This window comes from Taudactylus pleione, unplaced genomic scaffold (assembly GCF_031769625.1).
Source record: "Taudactylus pleione unplaced genomic scaffold, aTauple2 ptg002871l, whole genome shotgun sequence".
In the NCBI taxonomy this organism is placed as follows: domain Eukaryota; kingdom Metazoa; phylum Chordata; class Amphibia; order Anura; family Myobatrachidae; genus Taudactylus; species Taudactylus pleione.
The window spans coordinates 2295-24475 of NW_028287243.1; the positions used below are offsets into that span (position 1 = coordinate 2295).

Consider the following 22181-nt stretch of genomic DNA (forward strand, 5'->3'; position numbering starts at 1 on the left):
AAGAAAGAATGGAGAAATGTTTATTACATGGCAATGAGGGGATGTAGTTAGTATTCCGCCGCACAGGATGCCGGCAGCCAAAATCCCCACTTGCGTCCAGAACACTGGCGCCGGAATCACGACAGTAGTTGAGATGCCGACGCCGGAATCCCGAACGTAAGTATAGCGTGCCAGGTTAGCTTGTACCTGCGCACATGGGGGGTGGGCTGCGGCGGGAGGGGGGGGCTTAGGATACTTACTGAGCCTCTGTCGGGATTCTCAGCAGTAGGATGCCGCAGTCGGTCTTTTGACGGCCGGTCTCCCATACCCAAACCCACGATGAGGCGTTGGTGTGATATAGAGAGAAACTCCTCTTCTCATACCGGACAGGTTATCCACTTATTACATCGCTGCTGTGATACATAATTCAGGCTCTGCTGGAAGGTGTCCTACAGATAATTCATAGGTTAATTATATATGAATCCTAAATAGTTAATGAACCTGTATATAACCAGTTCCCGGCGGAGCTCCTATAGTTGTGCACTACATGTAGTAAATGTTTCCATGCCTAAAAAAAAAAAATTCTATGCAAACCAGTAGTGCAGTGTAGGCAGAGTGTGGTGATGTCCCTCATTCCGTAGGGGCGGGGCATCGACAACACCTTTCTCCCTGAGTCAGGTTTTGGGCGGAGCCTTGCTTTGTTGACCAGTCAGTGATTTATGATGAGCAGTTCTGTGTGTATACAAGTCTGCTATGTATTCCTATAGATGACGATGTACTGTGTGTGAGGATCTGACTGCGAGAACATAATGAGGTCGACTTACTGCTCTGCCCTCTAATAATGTAATCTATAATGCAGAGCGATTGCTCTCAGTTGTCAGCTCACACTGTTCCTCTGTTCCAGATCATCTACGCAGAGAGACCACTGACCGACAACCAGCGATCACTGTCGTCCTACGGGTTAAAAGATGGCGATGTGGTGGTCTTGCGACAGAAAGATCCTACGGAGACGCGGCCTGCGGCACAGTTCCCAGGTATGGTTCGGCGATTGCTGGCATGGGGGAGAGATAAGGCTACAGTCTTTTTAATGGCTGTCACTTCAGTTTAGGATAATGAGCTTTTGTGGTTCAGCATGTGAGGTGTGCAACTGCTCCTCCCCTCTGATGGCACCTCTGCCCCCAGCTGTGGTACTGCCCCAGGACTGTAACACATCACTAAAGCTCACGTGACGGATCATTGTCCACTGTAGTGGCCGAGATCTGGCTTATCCCTCCCGGTGTCACTGAGGTTTGTCAGCAGCCAAAAGCTTTCGTCTTCTGCTACACCTGCCAACGTGCCCAATAATGGTTCAGTCCATTATACTAGTAGCCCGGCTTTGCTGCCTGTGTTGGGACTATAAGGAGGAGGTGATAACGAGATTATGGGGCAGACATAAATATTGGCTATTGGGCTCGTTCTCACCACTTCATCGCGTTTCCGTGATAGGGGGGAGGAGCTTTTCTCAGGGAGCTGGCAGAGATCGAGTGGCACTTTTCATGGTTACACTGAACGACGCATTAATGTTTTGCAGCTGAGAATTTCCATTCCCTGTTTAGCGCTTTAAATGCGTGTGCTACATTTGCGCCATGTGATAAGTATTCTATGTTCTGTTACCTCCCTCCAGGTCTGCCCAGAATAGACTTCAGTAGTATTGCAGTTCCGGGGACCTCCAGGCAAACGGCTTCCCCCCAGCCGACCGCGGCTGCACCAGATTCCACATCGTTTCCTCAGGGGCTTGATAACCCCGCTCTGCTGAGGGAAATGCTGTTATCCAATCCCCACGAGCTGTCACTGCTGAAAGAGCGCAATCCGCCCCTGGCCGAGGCGCTGCTGAGCGGAGATCTGGGTGAGTGACGGTTCCTCTCGTACTCCGGCGCTGAGGGACTCGCTAGGTATATCGGCTGATCTGGTGTTTTGTCTTCTGCAGAGAAATTCACCAAGGTCCTCCTGGAGCAACAACAGGAAAGAGCCAAGCGGGAGCAGGAGAGGATCCGCCTTTTCTCCGCCGACCCTTTCGACCTAGATGCACAGGCTAAGATAGAGGAAGACATAAGGTGCGGTGCACACTTCCTATAGGGGACTTTCTTGTTTGTTGGCCACTGGTATGGTGGGGTATGGTCCATTAGCCGACGTTTAAGGCAGAGGACTATTTATAGAACACATCCTGCTTCCATTACCATAGTTCTGGTTTATGGGTAATTAGGTATGTAGGCATTGTCCGAATAATCTTGTGATGCACGAGGTCATAGTTCTTATTCATACTAAGGATGCAATACAGGTGATCCTCCGAAATCTGCAGCAGGGATAGGTAGTGCACCCTCTATGGGAGCAACACAATGAAAAGAACAAGGCTGCACATATGAAAAGAGATCTTACATTTAATTAATATTAAAAAAACAATGCCGACCCGGGACTAACGATAGGCGTCGAAATCTTTAGCCCCACGCCGAAATCCTGCCGCCCGGCATCCCGGACAAGGTAAGCCGGGCAGGGTTAGATTATAGCTGCGGGGTGGGGTTGGGTATAGGCACCCCACGGGAGGGTTAGGTTTAGGGTGTGGGAAGGGGGGGGGGTTAGATTTAGGCACCACAGGGGGGAGGGGAGTGTTAGAGCACTTAACGGCCGCTGTCGGGATATCCTCCCTTCCGGCGGCTATTCAGCTGTCAGTAATTCATACCGATTCCGTTTTGTATACATCAGTCAGAAAGCAGCATTGTTCGTATTATATTAGGGCTGAACCAGTCTTATCCTCCAGTCACAAAGCGAGTATTGAATAAATATAAAACAATTATACAGTACGCTTTAGCTGTCTCGTCTTCCGGTCAAAGAAAGCAGCAGATTTTAGCGGTCCTTGCAGAAATAATCTGTATACTCACAGGACTTCTCCCGAATGGATTTCCACCGACTCGCTTTCCTGGCCAGGAAATGTGTCTGATGTAGCCAAAAAACAGGGTGGTCACCGACTATAAACCTCAATGCTGTCTGTATAAGTAGATAGTGCAGCACAGTGTTTTCTGTCTCTGTGCTCTGTGTATCCAAATAAAGAAATCTAACTGCAGATTCCAGGGAGATAAACCAGCTTGTGTGCAGCAAAGTGTAGCCTTAAAGCGTTTCCCCCCCGGCTTCATGAGAAGGAATAGAACTTGTGTCAAACAAACAGATTTAAATACCGGCATATCCCCGGTTTGCGGGTGTGCTCTCCAAGCCTCATCCTGGTCTGGACTGCAGGCACATGCATGGTCTCATCGCTGGTCTGTTCCGGATTTGTTTCATATGCTTAATACAGTTGTTACATTGTATATCAGCCTCATTGGCAGGCACAGTTAACCACTGTGAGCAATATTATTTATACAAAAATCATATAGAGAACAGGTCTGGTTGTCAGCCAGTCTACATAGTTTTAATAGTGAATTTTTATCCTTTATGCAGATATAAAACATTCTTATATCTTAGATCCTATAGTAAGAACTATTAGTAAAACCCCTTCTATATAAAGAATGTTTATAAACCTTTATACACGATCAAAAATATACAATCAATAATTTCCAATATACAGTCAGGTGCATAAATATTGGGACATTGACAGAATTTTTGGCCTCTATTCACCACCACAATGGCTTTGAAACATGAAACAAACAAGATGGGCTTTACCTGTAGACTTTCAGATTTAATTTGAAGGTAATTACATCCAAATCAGGTCAACGGTGTAGGAATTACAACGGTTTCTATATGAAACCGGACGGCAGTGACTTTAGGAGCCGTGTCATACAATAATAACTGAGTTATATACACTCATTTAATTGCAACTGTGGTTATATATTTACAACTGATATCACAGCATGTTGCTATAAATATCGGCTTTTGGATACAATCAACATATAAAAATATTGTTGATAGCCTGAATGAATATTGCAATATTACTGGGTTATAATTACAGGAGGAATCTCTTCTGCACAATTTATTTGTGGTCTAGAACTACTGCATACTAGATATTAAGAACAGCACCATTTTCTATTATCATATTAAGGTGAAAAGCACAGACATATTTTGGATGCCAAGTCATTTACATGTCGGAATTACATTTTAAACACTTGTATTTACTTTTCTTCACATTCTTCTCTATGTCTTGTTTTTATTTCGCTAGCTTCACATGTGCATATTACTATCAAACATTTTATCTGATCTATTAAAAGTTATATTTTATATGTAATACATTGTTTGTGTGCACCTAGTCATAAGATTCTTTTCCCATTCCCTGTTCAATAATTTTTGTAACTAAATAATCGCCAATTCGAACCTAATAAGTACAACCATGTGAATACCCGCAGCTGATGCTACGCTACAAAGCACAACGGTCCCTAGGGTCCTCGAGTCCCATTTTATGTATACCGGTGCACAGCCGAGGGGCAATCCAGCTGGTGAGGGGTCATAAACAAGGGATAGGGGCACAAAACAAAAAATGCCTTAACATAAAAACCATGAAAAATCTTCAAGTCAAAAGGGGTGGAAAGGCCTGAGGCGGGAGGAGAGGGAATATTACGGAGACTATAGAATTGTAGATACAGAGTGTCAAAATCTTCACACATTACTGAGCTCAATAATGTCATTGAGACCATTCGGGGCCATGGTGCCTAGACGAAAGATTCAGTTCCCGTCTACAAGAGCCTACTGAATCGGTCTCCTCCTCGGCATGGCGCTTTGATTTGTTCAATAGAGATAATTATTATATTTTTCAAATGATAATTTTGACACCTTGAGATATGCTCCGATAATGGATGTGTTTTAATACCCCAACAAGATTTTTCTTCAGTGTTCCAAATATCTGGCGAGCGCACGTGTTGTGCGTCCTACATATTGTTTTCCACATCCACAATGGATTACATAGGTAATATATGTGGATTTACCATTCAAAAAAATAATTTATTTGGGAAACTTCTTTCGTTGTATATGATCTAAAATCAGTAGATTTCTTTGAGGGTTTGTATGCATGATAGACGCATGGAATTATCACATCTGTGGTAGCCTGGTGGTCTAATGCTGCGTATCCACTACGCGACATTACTTACGACATCGTAATAGTGCAATCACTCATTAACCGGGCACAAATAGCGCACATTGATGTCGGAGATGACCGGCGATGCATGCTCCCGCTGGTCGTTTCCAATATCAATCATCGCCCGAACATGCTGGTCAACCTGGCGATAAGGTCAGGTTGAGCATGTTAGGGGATGGTTGATGTGCCTACACTGAACGACTGATCGGTCAGTGTAGGCACAGCAGACTGTGAAACGACTGCACGGTTACAATGTCATAATCGTGCAATCCATTCTATGTCTGCAAGTGGATGAGCCCCTTTACTGGAAGCCAGGTTGTATTTAACGATAATCTAGTTGCCTTCTTGAAATGGCTGGGAACCAGTTTATACTTCAAATTATCTGATTTTCGGAAAATCACTTTCCCCTCCTACATTGAATTTCCTTTTTCAAAACCTCATCCAACGTTAATAAAGATGTATTGTTTCTAATTTCCCTGGCTCAGCTGTTGTATTGTGTAGTGAACGTAGCCACCTTATCACTGTGCCCATTATCTATCTCCAGACCTTTCTTACGGACTCCTTGAAGTAGGGTCTTCTATGGGAGCACTGCATGTCTCAGGGAATTGCATTGTGGGTCTCCATGGCACATACCGTATGAGGGAAGGTCCCTGTGTCCCCTCTCAGGGATTTACATTGTGGGTCTCCATGAGATGTATAGTTTGAGGGAAGGTCACTGTGTTACTCCCTGGTTCTCCCCCCCCCACAGGCAGCAGAACATTGAGGAGAACATGACGATAGCGATGGAGGAGGCTCCTGAGAGCTTTGGCCAGGTGGTGATGCTGTATATTAACTGCAAGGTGAACGGTTACCCAGTGAAGGCCTTTGTTGACTCAGGTGAGGTCCGGGAAAAAGAGAATATTGGCGAAACTGGGTTCTCCAGGGCTGCAGAGTCGCATTGTTCTGTTTCTCATGACAGGTGCCCAGATGACCATAATGAGCCAGGCCTGTGCGGAGCGGTGTCATATCATGAGATTAGTGGACAGAAGATGGGCTGGAATAGCTAAGGGGGTCGGAACGCAGAAAATCATCGGCAGAGTGCATCTGGGTGAGTCAGTGTGATCCTTCCTTCGTATTCATACAGTCACACACAGGCCCTCATTCAGAGCCGTACGCTCTGAGCAGAGCGCACGCTCTGAATGAGGGCCGTCCTCCATAATTATGGAGCGTCCTCCTGGACGCTCGTATAGCTGTGGGTCACCACCCACAGCCTATACGAGCGTGCATGTTGATGGCCGCGATGGTCTTGACCATCGCCAGTGCGAGCCGGAGCCTGCGGTTGAGTTTCTCAACCGCAAGGCCCGGAGTGATTTTGGCTCTATCAGAGCCAAAATCACTCCCACTGACATCACTAGTGATGTCAGTGGGCCGGCTTCTGACGGTAGGCGTTCCCTTGGGAACGCCCCCGTCTGGGAGGCACGCCCACCAAAGGGGGCGTGCTGTCAATCTACATCGACAGCACGCCCCCTTTGATCAGACACAACGAGCTCCCTCCGTCGTGCGCATGCTCAGTGCACACCATCGACCCACTTGCGAGCGGACAGCCGCTCGCAAGTGGGTCTGAATCAGGCACATAGTGGGAACTGGACTCTCTCGGTGGGTGACTGTGGCCTTAGTCTAGACAGATGTTAGGGTTGGTATATTGGGTCTGAACCATGACTTTCTCGGTGGGTGGCTGTGTCCATGGTCTATAGACTGATATTGGAGGTAGTGTGTGTGGTCTAGACTGTCAATGTGTGGCTGTGTCCTGTGTCTATAGGCAGATGTTTGGGGTGGTATTGTGGGTCTGGACCCTGTCTCGGGTGGCTGTGTCTGTGGTCTATAGAGCGATGTTATGGGTTGTATATGGTGTCTGGACCTTGTCTTGGGTGGCTGTGTCCTTTGTCTATAGGCCAGTGTTAGGGGTGGTATATGGAGTCTGGACCCTGTCTCGTGGGTGGCTGTGTCTATGGTCTACAGACTGATGTTAGAAGTGGTATATGGAGTCTTGGCTCTCTCGGGTGGCTGTTTCCATGGTCTATAGACAGATAGATAGTATATGGAGACCAGAGATGGTGTTGGGCGTTAGTTCCTTGTCTATAGACCGAAACTATAGGATGCACATTGGGGAACGGACCCCTCTCACTGCATGCTATGGTTTTTTCCAGCTCAGGTACAGATTGAAGGTGATTTCCTGCCCTGCTCGTTCTCCATCTTGGAGGAGCAGCCGATGGACATGCTGCTTGGCCTGGACATGTTAAAGAGACACCAGGTATGTGATGGTGACCTAATGCTATCCACACCATCGTGTTACCCCCTTCTCTTCCTGATGTGGTGGAATAAGATACATTGTCCGACGTTTGTCTCACTTCTGCATCCACCTCCCTACAACAAATGTTAGTGCGGCGTGTGTCCTACAGACCTAGATGTCTCCTCTTACAGTGCTCCATCGACCTGGAGAAGAACGTCTTGGTGATTGGCACGACGGGCACCCGTACCAGCTTCTTGCCCGAGGGCGAGCTTCCTGAATGTGCCCGACTGGCGTACGGCCCAGGGAGGGAGGATATGCGCCCAGAGGAGATCGCAGACCGTGAATTAGCAGAAGTTTTGCAGAAATCTGCTGATGAAGCAGGTATGTGTAATGCATGGCTTGGCCTGACACGCGTGTGCATGCGTTGGGAATGTTTCCTCTTACATTATTAATCGGACACATGGCATGCACTGTTACGTGTTGTTTGCCTGTTGCAAATACAATTATGGCTCCTTGGCAGCCATTTTTTTCCCTTATGACACCTACACACAGGAAAGTGGTCCCAGTACTGTTAGGCCCCCTGTTGTAGCCCATCTTCTGTTACATATCACAGCATGTCGATATTGTGGCCCCAGCCGTCGGTGCAAGCAGAGGGTATTATAACAGCTGTGGTGCTTGCAGTTTTCACTTTTCCACCTTAATATGTTACTGTATGACTTGCGGATAGTTACATCCTTTTATGATTAGAAGATGTCTCCTGTGCAACTTGTTAGAGACAGTGAAAGTTCACACGTGTATAGCAGACATGTCCCAGACAGCTAACTAACTGCATGTGGCTTGTTGTGTACTCCTAACATTGGTTTGCCGTTTTTTGTTTTTCCTAATCCACACAGACCAGCAGAAACCATGATGCATGCGTGTGTGTAATCTGCCGCAGGAGGGGGCCGAACAGCAGGTAATTTATCAGCTGAGCTCATGCAGTTCTCATTCCTGTGACTTGTATGTTTAACAATATGCTGACGTGTGGTGTAAAGGTGTCTGAGAAGGCAGCCTATCCACTCACTAGGAGCCAGTGACATCACTGAGAATGCAGCCTATCCACTCACTAGGAGCCAGTGACATCACTGAGAATGCAGCCTATCCACTCACTAGGAGCCAGTGACATCACTGAGAATGCAGCCTATCCACTCACTAGGAGCCAGTGACATCACTGAGAATGCAGCCTTTCTACTTCAGGGTCCATAGGGGGTCCACAGGGTTGACCTTGGGGGTATAGGTTGGGAACCAAATACGGGCACCACGCAGTTAAAGCTTTTAGCTCCCAGGATGCACTTGGGTCCACTCTCCCTATAACCCCGCCCCCCAGCCAGAGGCACCTCAGTTTAAGTTGGTGCCCGGCCGGAGTCGGGTCACCGTTACTGCAGGGGGCTGCTTAGCAGCCTCTAAGCTTAAAAGAGTTTTGTTTTATTATTATTTTTTTTACTACTCTTCAGAGCGGCAGCATCAGACTGTCCAATGGACGTCTGAGCTGCCGCTCCTACACCCCGCCGGCGCTGCGACGCCAGTACAGATCTGGGGATCGCAGCGGGACCCCAGAGTCTGTACTATCCGGGCTCTGGAGGAATCCCTGGGCTGCTGCCGGATCGACGGGGACAGGTAAGTCGCGTGGTCACCGCTTGCGGTGACCCGCGTGTACATGCAGCCTTATGCCTCCGGTCTCTGGGGATAGACCGGAGGCGCTAGCGGTGGCGGCGGGCTCCCCCTCCATGGAGGCATACCCCGCGTGTCCACAGCCCACCAGGGATTATAGCGGCAGCGGGAGCCGGCATCCCGGGGGGTTAATTGCTAGCCAGGGGAGGAAGCCTTCCCTGTCTAGCGGCTCCTCCCCTCAGCTCAGCGCGCCTTTCAATAATACAGTCTGGCGTCGCTGAGCTGCTTCCTCCAAGGGCCACGCTTCTTCTGAGGTCTCCAGTGGCCATTTTCTCTCTGTGGTGCTGCAGAACTCCTAGGATGTCAGTGAGCCCAGTCCCCCTGCGTACCTGGCCATTTTGGGTGAGTGTACACAGCGCTATAGCCTTCCCAGACACTGAATCTGGGCAGTTGAATGTAGCGACATTGTGCAGTATATTATATGTCATGCTTATGTATGTATATATATTTTTCTGCATTGTATGTGACTTTTGCTAGTGCTGACTGTCTGCTTTTTCTCTCACCTGTCAGTGTATATCTAACCCTTTTCTTTATCTGCCCTAATACAGGTGTACCTGGGGTGGTTCTGAGACCTCACATATATATATTTGTTAATATCTGTGAGGTTTGTCACATACTGTTGCGTGCTGCACGTTGCCATATTTTAGATGGAACTGTGAGTTGCGTACGCTGATAATGGGTTCCTGCAGCTAATCTTAGCGTCAGTCAGGACCGGTATGGCGCTGCTTAATATTTCCGTCAAGATAGTCAGATATATCTGACCAGGAGATTGCACACGATACTGCACCCATTATTGCTATCCTGCAAGTCATAGCCTGCAGGAATTAGTGCGGAGGATTTTAACTCAGAAAGGTTTACGTATGCGGCACCATCTGGTGCCGGGCCCCTTGCACGACCCCCTTAAAGGGCGTTGTTTCTCAGGATCCTCTCCTTTGAGGATCGCCGGGCGGGCCCCATTGTCGTCACTCGCTTGGAGTTACTTCACCATACTGCCCTTTTGAACTCGGGGTATCTCGCAATTTCTTGCAATTTACCCCTGTGCAACAGACTGTCGCTCCCCGCCGGGGTTTTTCACAGTACATGAATTACCTCCGATACCACATCGGTCTGTCATTCCCCTTGCAGGGATTACCACAACGGCCACCCTGGTGGATGTCGTTTTATACGAAATACTAATTGGCGTGATATACGCCCTGTGGTTACTGACCAGTGGCTCTGCCGTGAACTGGATGGTATATTCGGCTCTTTCCCTCTCACATGGGGGGAGCCGATCTCAAGTATTATTATCCCTGCTTTGGGGCTGGTAGCCAGGCTCATTCTGGATATAGAGAATGTCGATCCTGCACCAGTATCATACATCTCCCGTTTTCTGCCCAGCGGGTGGATCTCATAGCGGGAGTCTGGCTGTCCCCAGATACGAGGAGTCACAAAGGCCTCCTGTTTCCCATTCCCTGAGGGTCCTCACAAGTAATGGAAATCCCCTTCTGGGATGGATTTGTATGTTAATCATCGGGTTACAGGCATTAATACGCCTCCCATCCCGGCCTGGACGAATTTTACGGATTCGTAGGTGGTAACTTTGCCTGAAATCAATGTACTCGTTTTCAGGGCCTGTTGCCCGTCCTACCATGGCCATCGCATGGTGATGCTTTTGTGACGTTTTTCCCCTCCAACACGTCTGAGGTTCAAATATCTTTTTGCCGCTCACAAAATATGCAGTGGTCATATGTGGGATTACCTCATGGGATGCCGGTCTTCTAACTTTCAGGGTTTCGGCGGCGTCTGTATCCGCCGCAGTACCCTATGGCTGCGTTATGGGAAAGCAGAGGTGCACACTCCTTCCAGGGGGAAGTTCTTGTTTGGTCCTGACCTTAACAAGATCGTTGCATCATTGGCAGTATCACTAATGGGGAGATACCGTCTTTAGCTACTCCCACTACATTCGGACTAACTCTGTTAAGTCTTTTTGTCCTCAGGGTCAGCCTAAAGGCCTGTTTTTTCCTAGGCTGTCGGCCTCCACGGGGGCCACCATATCCAGTACCGAGCAGTCCTGGACTTCCGGACGACCCTGTTTCTACACCTGAGGATATACCCTCAGCCTGACGGGACAGGTCTACATCTGGGGAATTTCCAGAGTGAGGTACTGATTCTCAACGGCCTCTCATTGCTCATGCAGCCTCCTCACAGGCATTGTTACACGGGCCCTTCTTCAGAACTGATCAGGGCCTTACAATCCCAGAAAGCTATAAAGTCTTTGTGGTAAGCAGAGCTATTTCGGCCAACCTCACTATCTCAGTGAGGGACTGGTTGTTCTACTTTCTTTTTGGGGCGGTGACCGACTGGTCCTCCTTTGCCTATACTCTGTCTCAAATCCCTGAATCAGATTCCAACGGTGCCTTGACTCAGGTGGAATCGTCCATGCTCCATCATCCGATGTTTGGAACCTGGGGATTTTATGGTATATCCGAGTATTCAGGATACGTACCTACGGGTACATACAGAGCCCTCTCATCAGCATGGGTTCAGGTTTGCTGTGCCACAGCAACACTTGTAAGTTTCGGGCTCTGCCTTTTGGGGCTGTCCTCAACTCCACCGGGGTTTACCAGCTTTATGGATTTTCTGACAGTTCACCTGTTCAGTGTATCCGAATGCTCCTTTCTCTGGACGGTCTCCTGCTTTTAGCAGGATCACCAAGGTACTTTACCGCCAGGTCAGGATAACCGGGGCTTCTTCTCGGCACAGATAATTAGTCAACGGAGGAAAAGTCCTCCCTGCATCCCTCACAGGGTTTTCTTCATCTGGGAGCACTGCTGGATTCTCAGAATCTGAGAATTTTTCTGGCGTAAGACAAGATCTCCACTCTTCAACTTCAAGTGTGCGGATATCTACGCAGTCGACATATGTCATTACTCTTTGTGATGCGCGGTCTACCAGAGTGTCTACCTTTTGGTAGGGTGGAATGTGCTCAGTTCCATTCCAGGCCTTGCCATAATTGACTCCCCTCCAGATGGATCGAGTTTTTTCCATCGGATCGCTGTTCGAACGATGATACTTTCTCCGGAGGCGAGTTGGTCTCTGTCCGGGTGGCTATGGCCATCTCGTCCAGGGTGTTCTTTGCTAAAGACAGTGTCTGGTCCGCATTCGTTTCGGGGCAGTTGGACGTCTGTCGCTTCTGCCCTGCCACTTAACTTGTTGATACTTTAAGCTGTCTTGGACTTTCACTCTGGCCTAACCCATTTGTCACGGTAAACCTGAATAGGTTCAGTCCGACAGTGTCACAACAGTGGCTTCCATCTAGGCAACACTGGTAGTTGGGTGGCAATGTTAGGAATGTCACCCATTCTGACATAGTCCAAGGGTCTTCTCCTGGCCAACTCTGCGGTGTTTATTCCCGGAGCTCTCCATTGGGAAGCGGGCTTCCTCAGCCGTCACGGCGTGCATCCCGGGGACTAGTCTCTTCTCCAAGAGAGGTTTCAACTCCTGGTGAGCAGAGGGGGCCTCCCTGAGGGGATTGATCCCCATGGCCTTCTGACTCGATCACACATTACTGGTGTTACAGTCCAGCTCTAGGAGTACTGAAGCTACCTTCAGTGACTCTTTGTCAGTGAAGTGGTCCTTCCACTTTGTGTACCTGTGTCCTCCGGTCTCCCTTCTTCCTCGAGGTCTTCGGAAGTTTAATTCGAGACGGAGCGGCTTTCCTTCTGGGGGGTCCAGGTCGTCCCAGACATCACTGGTACTAAGATTTTCGGAGTCTCCTCCTCGATGCTCCGTTCCTACTGCTTCACTATCTGGACCTGTTGTCTCAGGGTCCTTGTTTTTCCCTGGATCTGGATCGCTTGTCTTTAACTGCGCCCCTACTGTGGTCCTCGGGCTTCCCTGGCTTTGTCTTCATTGAGATGTTTAGAGCAGATAGGCCAGACTTTGCTGGGATCTGCCACGGACTGTGGCATACATAATTCTTATGGTATCGTACCTGTCGATACGATCCTCCGGTGTCCAGGATTTCCAGATATTCTGGCATTCCTTCCAGCTGGCTTGGGTTTCACCCTTGGCCTGGCCTTCCTGACAGTGCGGATCTCTACACTGTCGGTATGGTTAAGATATGGAATTGCTCCGCTCTGGTATCCAGTTCATCCTTTGGAGTGTTTTCTGGATTATGTCTCCACTTGTCCTCCCTAGGGACTCCTGGGGAGTTAGTAGTGGTTCTTTGTTCCCTCCGGGGACAGTCAATGGAACCGCTGGTTGTGATAGCCATTACATGGTCTATTGTTTAAGCTCTCTCTCTCTCTCTCTCTCTCTCAGGGTGTTTAAATCAACCAGGAGAGTGTCTGAATGGGGAGCGTTCTCATGTGGCTCCCTCTTCTGGAGGGCATCATGTCAGGGTGTGAGTTGCTCTCGCCCTGTGTTTCTTCTTAAAGTGGTTTTTAGGTTCCATATTATTCTGGAACTTATGGTATGGCCATTCAGTTCCCAGTCCTCTCGGCTGTTGTGGCCTCATGGACTGTGGTCCGGCCTCTTTGGCTTTATGTGATCCGTTCAAGTTCCTTATGGTAAGCGGACTCCTTATTGGTGGTCTGCGGTTTCTGGTTTTAACAGGAAACGATGGCCGGCCTATAATGAAATGTTGACTGGATGGCCTCGTATGTCTTCCTCAGGGGCCTACCCATGGGTGGGCATTTCTGTCGTTGAGGCTTGTTTTTTTCTCGGGCCGTGTAACCCTCGTGGGCGGCTCGTCGTGGCGCCTCGGCTGTTTTGCCTTACTAGGTGTCCACGTGGTCTTCTGTCCATACCTTTTTAAGGTTCTAGGCATTGGTTTCCTTTGCCTCTCAGGATGCTTCCTTTTTGGCGACGGATTCTCCTCTCAGCACAGGAGCGTCCCCACCCTTGGTTGAACTGCTTTGGGACATCCCCAAGGTCAACCCTGTGGACCCCCTATGGACCCTGAAGTAGAAAACAAGAGATATGGTAAGAACTTACCTTTGTTATCTCTGTTTCTACGAAGTCCATAGGGTCCACAGGGCGCCCGCCCTGACGCACCTGGCTTCATATGGGCTGTGTTACTGGTCACCGGCTTCCCGTCTCCTTTTCTGTGAGTATGGTTCTAGAGTGTTCCAGTTTTCTCTCTCTTTTTCTCTCCTCCTCCGGCCTTTGGCTACTTACAATCTGAGGTGCCTCTGGCTGGGGGGCGGGGTTATAGGGAGAGTGGACCCAAGTGCATCCTGGGAGCTAAAAGCTTTAACTGCGTGGTGCCCGGATTTGGTTCCCAACCTATACCCCCAAGGTCAACCCTGTGGACCCTATGGACTTCGTAGAAACAGAGATAACAAAGGTAAGTTCTTACCATATCTCTTGTTATCCACTCACTAGGAGCCAGCAGTGACATCACAGAGAGTGCAGCCTATCCAGTCACTAGGAGCCAGTGACATCACTAATGATCTGTATTTTAGTCAGGAGTGGGAGCACTCTTGTATCAGTCCAGAAAGAGTCTAATGCTGGGGGGAGACACCTTGAAATGGGCTATTCTGGTCAGACATATTGCGAGGCCATTTGGTCTGTGTGTACAGTGCATCTGGAAAGTATTCACAGCGCTTCACTTTTTCCGCATTTTGTTATGTTACAGCCTTATTCCAAAATGGAATAAATTCATTTTTGTCCTCAAAATTCTACACGCAATACCCCATAATGACAACGTGTAAAACAATTTTTTGAGATTTTTGCAAATTTAATATTAAAAAAAAAAAAAAAAAAAACGAAGAAATCACATGTACATAAATATTCACAGTCTTTGCTCAATACTTTGTTGATGCACCTTTGGCAGCAATTACAGCCTCAAGTCTTTTTGAATATGATGGCACAAGGTTGGCAAACCTATCTTTGGCCAGTTTCGCCCATTCCGCTTTGCAGCACCTCTCAAGCTCCATCAGGTTGGATGGGAAGTGTCGGTGCCATCTCTCCAGAGATGTTCAATCGGATTCAAGTCTGGGCTCTGGCTGGGCCACTCAAGGACATTCACAGAGTTGTCCTGAAGCCACTCCTTTGATATCTTGGCTGTGTGCTTAGGGTCGTTGTCCTGCTAAAAGATGAACCGTCGCCCCAGTCTGAGGTCAAGAGCGCTCTGGAGCAGGTTTTCATCCAGGATGTCTCTGTACATTGCTGCATTCATCTTTCCCTCTATCCTGACTAGTCTCCCAGTTCCTGCCGCTGAAAGACATCCCCACAGCATGATGCTGCCACCACCATGCTTCACTGTAGGGATGGCATTGGCCTGGTGATGAGTGGTGTCTGGTTTCCTCCAAACATAATGCCTGGCGTTCACGCCAAAGAGTTCAATCTTTGTCTCATCACACCAGAGAATTTTGTTTCTCATGGTCTGAGAGTCCTTCAGGTGCATTTTGGCAAACTCCAGGCGGGCTGCCATGTGCTTTTTATTAAGGAGTGGCTTCCGTCTGGCCACTCTACCATACAGACCTGATTGGTGGATTGCTGCATAGATGGTTGTCCTTTTGGAAGGTTCTCCTCTCTCCACAGAGGAATGCTGTAGCTCTGACAGAGTGACCATTGGGTTCTTGGTCACCTCCCTGACTAGGGCCCTTCTCCCCAGACCGCTCAGTTTAGACGGCCGGCCAACTCTAGGAAGAGTTTTGGTGGTTCCGAACTTCTTCCATTTACAGATGATGGAGGCCACTGTGCTCATTGGGACCTTCAAAGCAGCAGATATTTTTCTGTACCCTTCCCCAGATTTGTGCCTCGAGACAATCCTGTCTCTGAGGTCTACAGACAATTCCTTGGACTTCATGCTTGGTTTGTGCTCTGACAGGCACTGTCAAGTGTGGGACCTTATATAGACAGGTGTATGCCTTTCAAAATCATGTCCAATCCACTGAATTTACCACAGGTAGACTCCAATTAAGCTGTAGGAACATCTCGAGGATGATCAGTGGAAACAGGATGCACCTGAGCTCAATTTCGAGCTTCATGGCAAAGGCTGTGAATACTTATGTACATGTGATTTCTTAGGGTTTTTTTTTTTTGTTTTTTTCCATTAAATTTGCAAAAACCTCAAAAAACTTTTTACACGTTGTCATTATGGGGTATTGTGTGTAGAATTTTGAGGACAAAAATTAATTTATTCCAGTTTGGAATAAGGCTGTAACGTAACAAAATGTGGATAAAGTGAAGCGCTGTGAATACTTTCCGGATGCACTGTATGCTTGCCAAAAACGGTCGGTCTGTCAAAGTGTGTACCCCACATGATAACATCCACATCAGTGAACGTTGGCCCCATTAGGTGGATGCACACAGATGCTGCTCTGTTTGGGTTAATGTCTGTTCAGCTGCTGGCTTCGTGCAGAGGAACACGGGCAACATGGAAGTATGTAACTACACATATGCTGGGCAGTTTTTATATATATGTAATTTCCTTTACTAGCTGCCTGTCCCTGTGCTGTCACCATGTGATGTTGTGTGGGAGCAGGAGTCCACTTTAATTTAGTCTCAGCTATATGACATTATTTAATAGTACATGTAACCAGATGTATGTTAGGCTATGTAGTAGCACATGTGTTCAGCTGTATGTTAGTCTATATAGTAGCCCATGTGACCAGCTGCATGTTAGGCTATGTAGTAACACATGTGACAAGCTGCATGTTAGGCTATGTAGTAGCACATGTGACCAGCTACATGTTAGGCTATGTAGTAACACATGTGACCAGCTGCATGTTAGGCCATGTAGCAGCACATGTGACCAGCTGCATGTTAGGCCATGTAGTAGCACATGTGACCAGCTGCATGTTAGGCCATGTAGTAGCACATGTGACCAGCTGCATGTTAGGCCATGTAGTAGCACATGTGACCAGCTGCATGTTAGGCTATGTAGTAGCACATGTGACCAGCTGCATGTTAGGCTATGTAGTAGCACATGTGACCAGCTGCATGTTAGGCTATGTAGTAGAACATGTGACCAGCTGCATGTTAGGCTATGTAGTAGAACATGTGACCAGCTGCATGTTAGGCTATGTAGTAGCACATGTGACCAGCTGCATGTTAGGCTATGTAGTAGCACATGTGACCAGCTGCATGTTAGGCTATGTAGTAGAACATGTGACCAGCTGCATGTTAGGCTATGTAGTAGCACATGTGACCAGCTGTATGTTAGGCTATGTAGTAGCACATGTGACCAGCTGCATGTTAGGCTATGTAGTAGAACATGTGACCAGCTGCATGTTAGGCTATGTAGTAGCACATGTGACCAGCTGCATGTTAGGCTATGTAGTAGCACATGTGACCAGCTGCATGTTAGGCTATGTAGTAGCACATGTGACCAGCTGCATGTTAGGCCATGTAGTAGCACATGTGACCAGCTGCATGTTAGGCCATGTAGTAGCACATGTGACCAGCTGCATGTTAGGCCATGTAGTAGCACATGTGACCAGCTGCATGTTAGGCCATGTAGTAGCACATGTGACCAGCTGCATGTTAGGCTATGTAGTAGAACATGTGACCAGCTGCATGTTAGGCTATGTAGTAGCACATGTGACCAGCTGCATGTTAGGCTATGTAGTAGCACATGTGACCAGCTGCATGTTAGGCTATGTAGTAGCACATGTGACCAGCTGCATGTTAGGCCATGTAGTAGCACATGTGACCAGCTGCATGTTAGGCCATGTAGTAGCACATGTGACCAGCTGCATGTTAGGCCATGTAGTAGCACATGTGACCAGCTGCATGTTGGGCTATGTAGTAGCACATGTGACCAGCCACATGTTAGGCTATGTAGTAGCACATGTGACCAGCTGTATGTTGGGCTATGTAGTAGCACATGTGACCAGCCGCATGTTAGGCTATGTAGTAGCACATGTGAGCAGCTGTATGTTCTGATTAAGCCTCCAATTCTTACTTTATTCTTTTCTGTTCCCAGACCAGGAAACTACCTCAGTGGAAGGTCCATCTCTGGTGCCACCGACCGATGGGCTTCACCACTCCGTCCACGCTTCAGGCATCGCTTCAATGCCCCCCGCTCATTCAATCTCCACCCAGACAAGTATCTGCTCACACCCACCCACTGTGACCGAGCGCAGCGAGCTGCCAGCAAACCTGCCCAAAGTGGGCGCTGTCTGCCATGGTGACCAGAGCCTTCCTGCTGGGCCGCCTTCGTTAGGACATTCAGCTCATGAGGGCATAAATGCAGCAGAGTTTCCAGCTTCTCAGTTACCTTGTGATACGGGTACAGGGCCCCTGCTGGCTCTTGATGACAAACTTGAAGTTAGCTCTGTACCAGACCTTCTAGAAGCTCTGAAAGAGCCTGTGTCCATGGCTGGGAGCTCCGAGTCTTATTTCCCAACACCAACTCCTCATGAGGACTCTAGCTTGTCACCCCAGGCGGATGGCCCACCTTGTTCTGCTGTGTCTACATCAGTTCAGGATGCAGACGAGGGAGAGGAGGAGATGTCGACTCTCTGCCACCATGCTGAGGACACCACAGAGAAGATTACTCACGCTTCCCTCGACGCTGAGTGCTGCACACGTAGTTTTACGGATGTTACTCATGTTGGGTTGATTGAACTGCATGAAAGTGTCCAAAGTGCTGACAACCAGCCGGTTTCCTCCAACGACATGTCTGTGGATGCAGTATCTGAAGAAGTGGACAGTACTACCAATCACATCAGCCCAAACCTGGCAAACATCACCAGACAAGATATCCGGGAGAGCTGCTTCTCTTTGGCCACTGCCTTGAAAGAACTTCATAAGTTATTGGTCACCAGTGGCCAGGGGCCGACTACGACAGTGGCAGATGCAAAATCACTTCCACAATCTAATACTGCAAATTTCGATCAGGGCAATAATTGTCAATCTATCCTAGAGACTGAATCTGATGACTCTTTCTATGAAATATGTACTGAGACGTCTCTGTGCGATGAGACCATCTCTATCAAGGACCCTGAAGACGCAATGTGCACAGAGACCCTTCTCGGCAGTGCCGATGTCTCTTCCAGTGGAGTGGAGCCTTTCGTTGAGCCTGCTAGCGTGATGGGATCTCCTCCCATGCAAGGCGAGTGCCCTGAATTTGACGTGTCCCCTGGTGAAGTACCTCCCGGCCCTCCTTTAAACCTGGACAGTGTGCCTGATGGTAGAGCACCAGGGCTAAGCAATGATCCTGCGGGACTTGTCGGTGATCAGACCTCCCCTGCCCAGCCTCCATACGCCACCTCTTCCTCAGCAGCTGCCGTCGAGCGGATTGTCCATGCTGGGTTCACGTTGCCGGACGCTCTCCTAGCGCTGGAGCGGGCAGAGGGAAATGTCGAGCTGGCGCTGCTCGCTTTACTTGCTAAAAATATTGTAGTCCCCACGTAACTTATTTCCTCAGCTGAAAAGTGAGAGGCGGAACCCGACCTTGTCTGGTATTAGCGTGTGCCGTACTTGTAATGGTGGAGCTATTCTCTCCGCCCTCGCAGACTCCGTGGAGAACGCATCCTGGCCTTCATGCCCGTCAACCTGGACGTTACGTGCTTTTCGGAACCCTGCGGTCCGGCTGGGCAAATCTCATCGCTGCCTTGGTTGCCCTGAATGTCTCCTCCTGTGGGCAAAAAAGTTGAGTTGACTTTCTCAAACCATTGCCAGCACGTTCCAAAATGGCTGCCTGCAGTGTGCCGTTCCCGAAGCCATGAAAGTAGTTGTTTTTTGTTTTTAAAGCAGGGAAAAGGATGTCTGTGCACTATAGGCTGTCAGCATTTGTAGAAGGGAAACCTGTGCTTATCCAAGAGCCATAGTGAATTCAGTTTTCTATTTCCTCACATCACTTTTAATGTATTTTTAAAATTTCCACAAAAAAAAAAACAAATCCTAAGTGCAGTGACACCTGCTGGTGACATGGGGCTACTGCAGCTCTAGACGTGTGACTGGCGCGTATACAGCAGCCTTTGTAACTACCAAATGTTCAAAGCACGGTACTTGAACCAAATGCCGCTTCCCGCCATCTATATAGTGCTAGGCCGGCTGCTGTGATTCATTACCGGGATATGCCCCAACACGAAGAGGGCGTTCCGCTTCGGCCACTGTTTGTACCCCAGTAATAATGATACATTGGGAGAAAGAATGTAACTTTTTACGACATATAATTCTTAAAGGAACCCTAAGTGAAAAGGTTTCGTCAAGAGGTAGAAGAATACAATTCAGTTATTTAATATTTAGAGAAGCCCCAGAGCATTGAGAGAGACCCCAGGAAAGAGGAACTGCACGTGGTGTGACAGGAGCAGGGTGCTAGAATGAACACTATAATAATCTGTAAATGTTGTTAGTACATTTGTATAAGACCGTGTGAGCTTTAGGGAAGGCGGTTCTTTATCGTTTTACTGCTGGCTCAGCTGTAGGCGATTGTGGTTTACAAGCGCCGGTCTTGGGGTGTTGTAGCTACCCACAATCCAGTTTTGCCACAACGTGCTGACGAGAGCTGGACGTTTGCAGCCTCACGGGTCACTTCCGACCTCTCCCAGCGCGTCACTCACAGGATGATTGCAGCCATCTTCCAGCTGCCCCCTCCGCCATGCCAGATACTGATCCTAGCCATCGGATGTTGGGATATTGTCCGAAATAAATCCATTTTTTTTTTTCGTTTTTCACTTTTTTTTGCGGGTGCCTGAGTCCTTAACTCGCCCCTTTAAAAAAGACTGGCGCGGTAAATCAGATGAAGTGTTAATGTAACTAACCGCTACATCACATGACAGGCGGGGGCGTCTTTATCCATCTCTCGTCTGGTGATGTGACTGCGTCACGTGTTGACTCGCACACATCATGGCCGCAGAATCTCTGTCAGGTGGGAGACTGGTTTGGAAACTGTTGAGGTGATTTATTTAATTTTTTTCATTTCAATCATTTTGGGACAGATTCTCATTTTTTTAGTTCCTGGTCCACCCATGCAGCATATGCGGTAGGGATCCCCGCACCTCTCTTACCTGATCCACCGTTGGCCAGCTGAGCTTACAGATTTCCATGCCCGACGGCCAGGCTGGCTGAATCATTAGAAACTACCTGGTGCTTAATTCCCTGCAAACATGTTCAGGGAGGCTCTTGTCAGGTCACTATAGAAGAGCGCTTGACATGGAGATAGTAACCTGTGTGGGCCCGTTATACAAACAGCGTGCACCCCTAAATGTGTAACTGCCATTCTACGAGGGGCTGTCCTGATGGAGGGAAGCATTTACCTGCTGCACCAGTCTTCCTGCTGTAATATGAGAGATCACTACACTATAACTGCAGTTCCATATACCAAAGCTTTCATGTAAGAAAACGTCCCCTTTGTATTCACTGTCTGAATGTTCCTATAATTCAGCCGCTAACCAGCCTTTGCTTTAACTTGAAACTTGTGTTATCAGCCTCAGGGTTCCAATGTCTGCATGTTTGCCCAAAAATGGGCGGGGTGGTCAGATCTGTCAGCGCGGTCATTCAATGAATGTCCGCGGTGATGGCTTCATGATGTGTCGTAGACCATACCACCCCACCTTCCTTTAAGGTGTTCTCTCACCTATTTACTCCATCTTATTTGTAGTTAATAATCTCCTAGGTCTCTCCATGAGTAATTCTACATCCGTGCCCTCTAAACACAAGCCGGCGTTACTAGTTCTGCGTCAGTCAGTGCTGGTAAGCAGGACAATTTTTAGGGAGACTGTTCATTCTGGATCCGGACATTATCCCTGGAGGATCTAGAATAGCGGCTGTGAACACTTTTATTCCCTATTGTCATTACGTTCCTACAAGGTTCTGCGCCACAGGAGAGCGCTGTGTATCTTGCTGTGCATGTAGTAATATATTATCCCAGGCTCTGGATCGTGCTGATGATGTGTCTCCGATGGGAAGGTGGAAGCGCCGGGGGACACTGGCTGTTTTGTGCCTTTTCTCATTGCTGGTTCCTCTTAGAACTTTTTGGGGGTTTCTCTATGGGGAGGATTGTGAGTCAAACTGGATGTCGCAGGGCTGTGTCCTTTAATAAAGATGTTTTTTGTTTTTTTCTGAATTGTCTTCTGGTTCGTCTGTCCTTGTCCAAATCCTATGTACTAAATGTTATATATGCCATTCCCAGGGGAGAATGTCTTATAAAGCATGGCTGTTATATACTTACACCAAGTATGTGTCACACAA

General features: G+C 48.2%; 1 protein-coding gene across 1 annotated transcript; it reads left to right on the forward strand.

Moving 5' to 3' along the window:
- Nucleotides 1–882: 882 nt before the first annotated feature.
- LOC148431101 (uncharacterized) lies at nucleotides 883–22056 on the forward strand. Its single transcript, XM_088466345.1, has 8 exons — nucleotides 883–1013; nucleotides 1643–1864; nucleotides 1946–2072; nucleotides 5820–5947; nucleotides 6030–6158; nucleotides 7258–7361; nucleotides 7532–7721; nucleotides 17968–22056. The coding sequence occupies exons 2-8, from the start codon at nucleotides 1780–1782 to the stop codon at nucleotides 19398–19400; spliced, it is 2196 nt and encodes a 731-aa protein (XP_088322471.1). The 5' UTR covers nucleotides 883–1013; nucleotides 1643–1779; the 3' UTR covers nucleotides 19401–22056.
- The last annotated feature ends 125 nt before the right edge of the window (nucleotides 22057–22181 follow it).

Bases quoted from the DNA above. Each gene is read 5' to 3' on its own strand.
- LOC148431101 (XM_088466345.1), top strand. From the start codon at position 1,780: ATGCTGTTATCCAATCCCCACGAGCTGTCACTGCTGAAAGAGCGCAAT. The intron at 1,865-1,945 runs GTGAGTGACGGT...TGTCTTCTGCAG, and splicing joins GCTGCTGAGCGGAGATCTGG to AGAAATTCACCAAGGTCCTC. The intron at 6,159-7,257 runs GTGAGTCAGTGT...GGTTTTTTCCAG, and splicing joins CATCGGCAGAGTGCATCTGG to CTCAGGTACAGATTGAAGGT.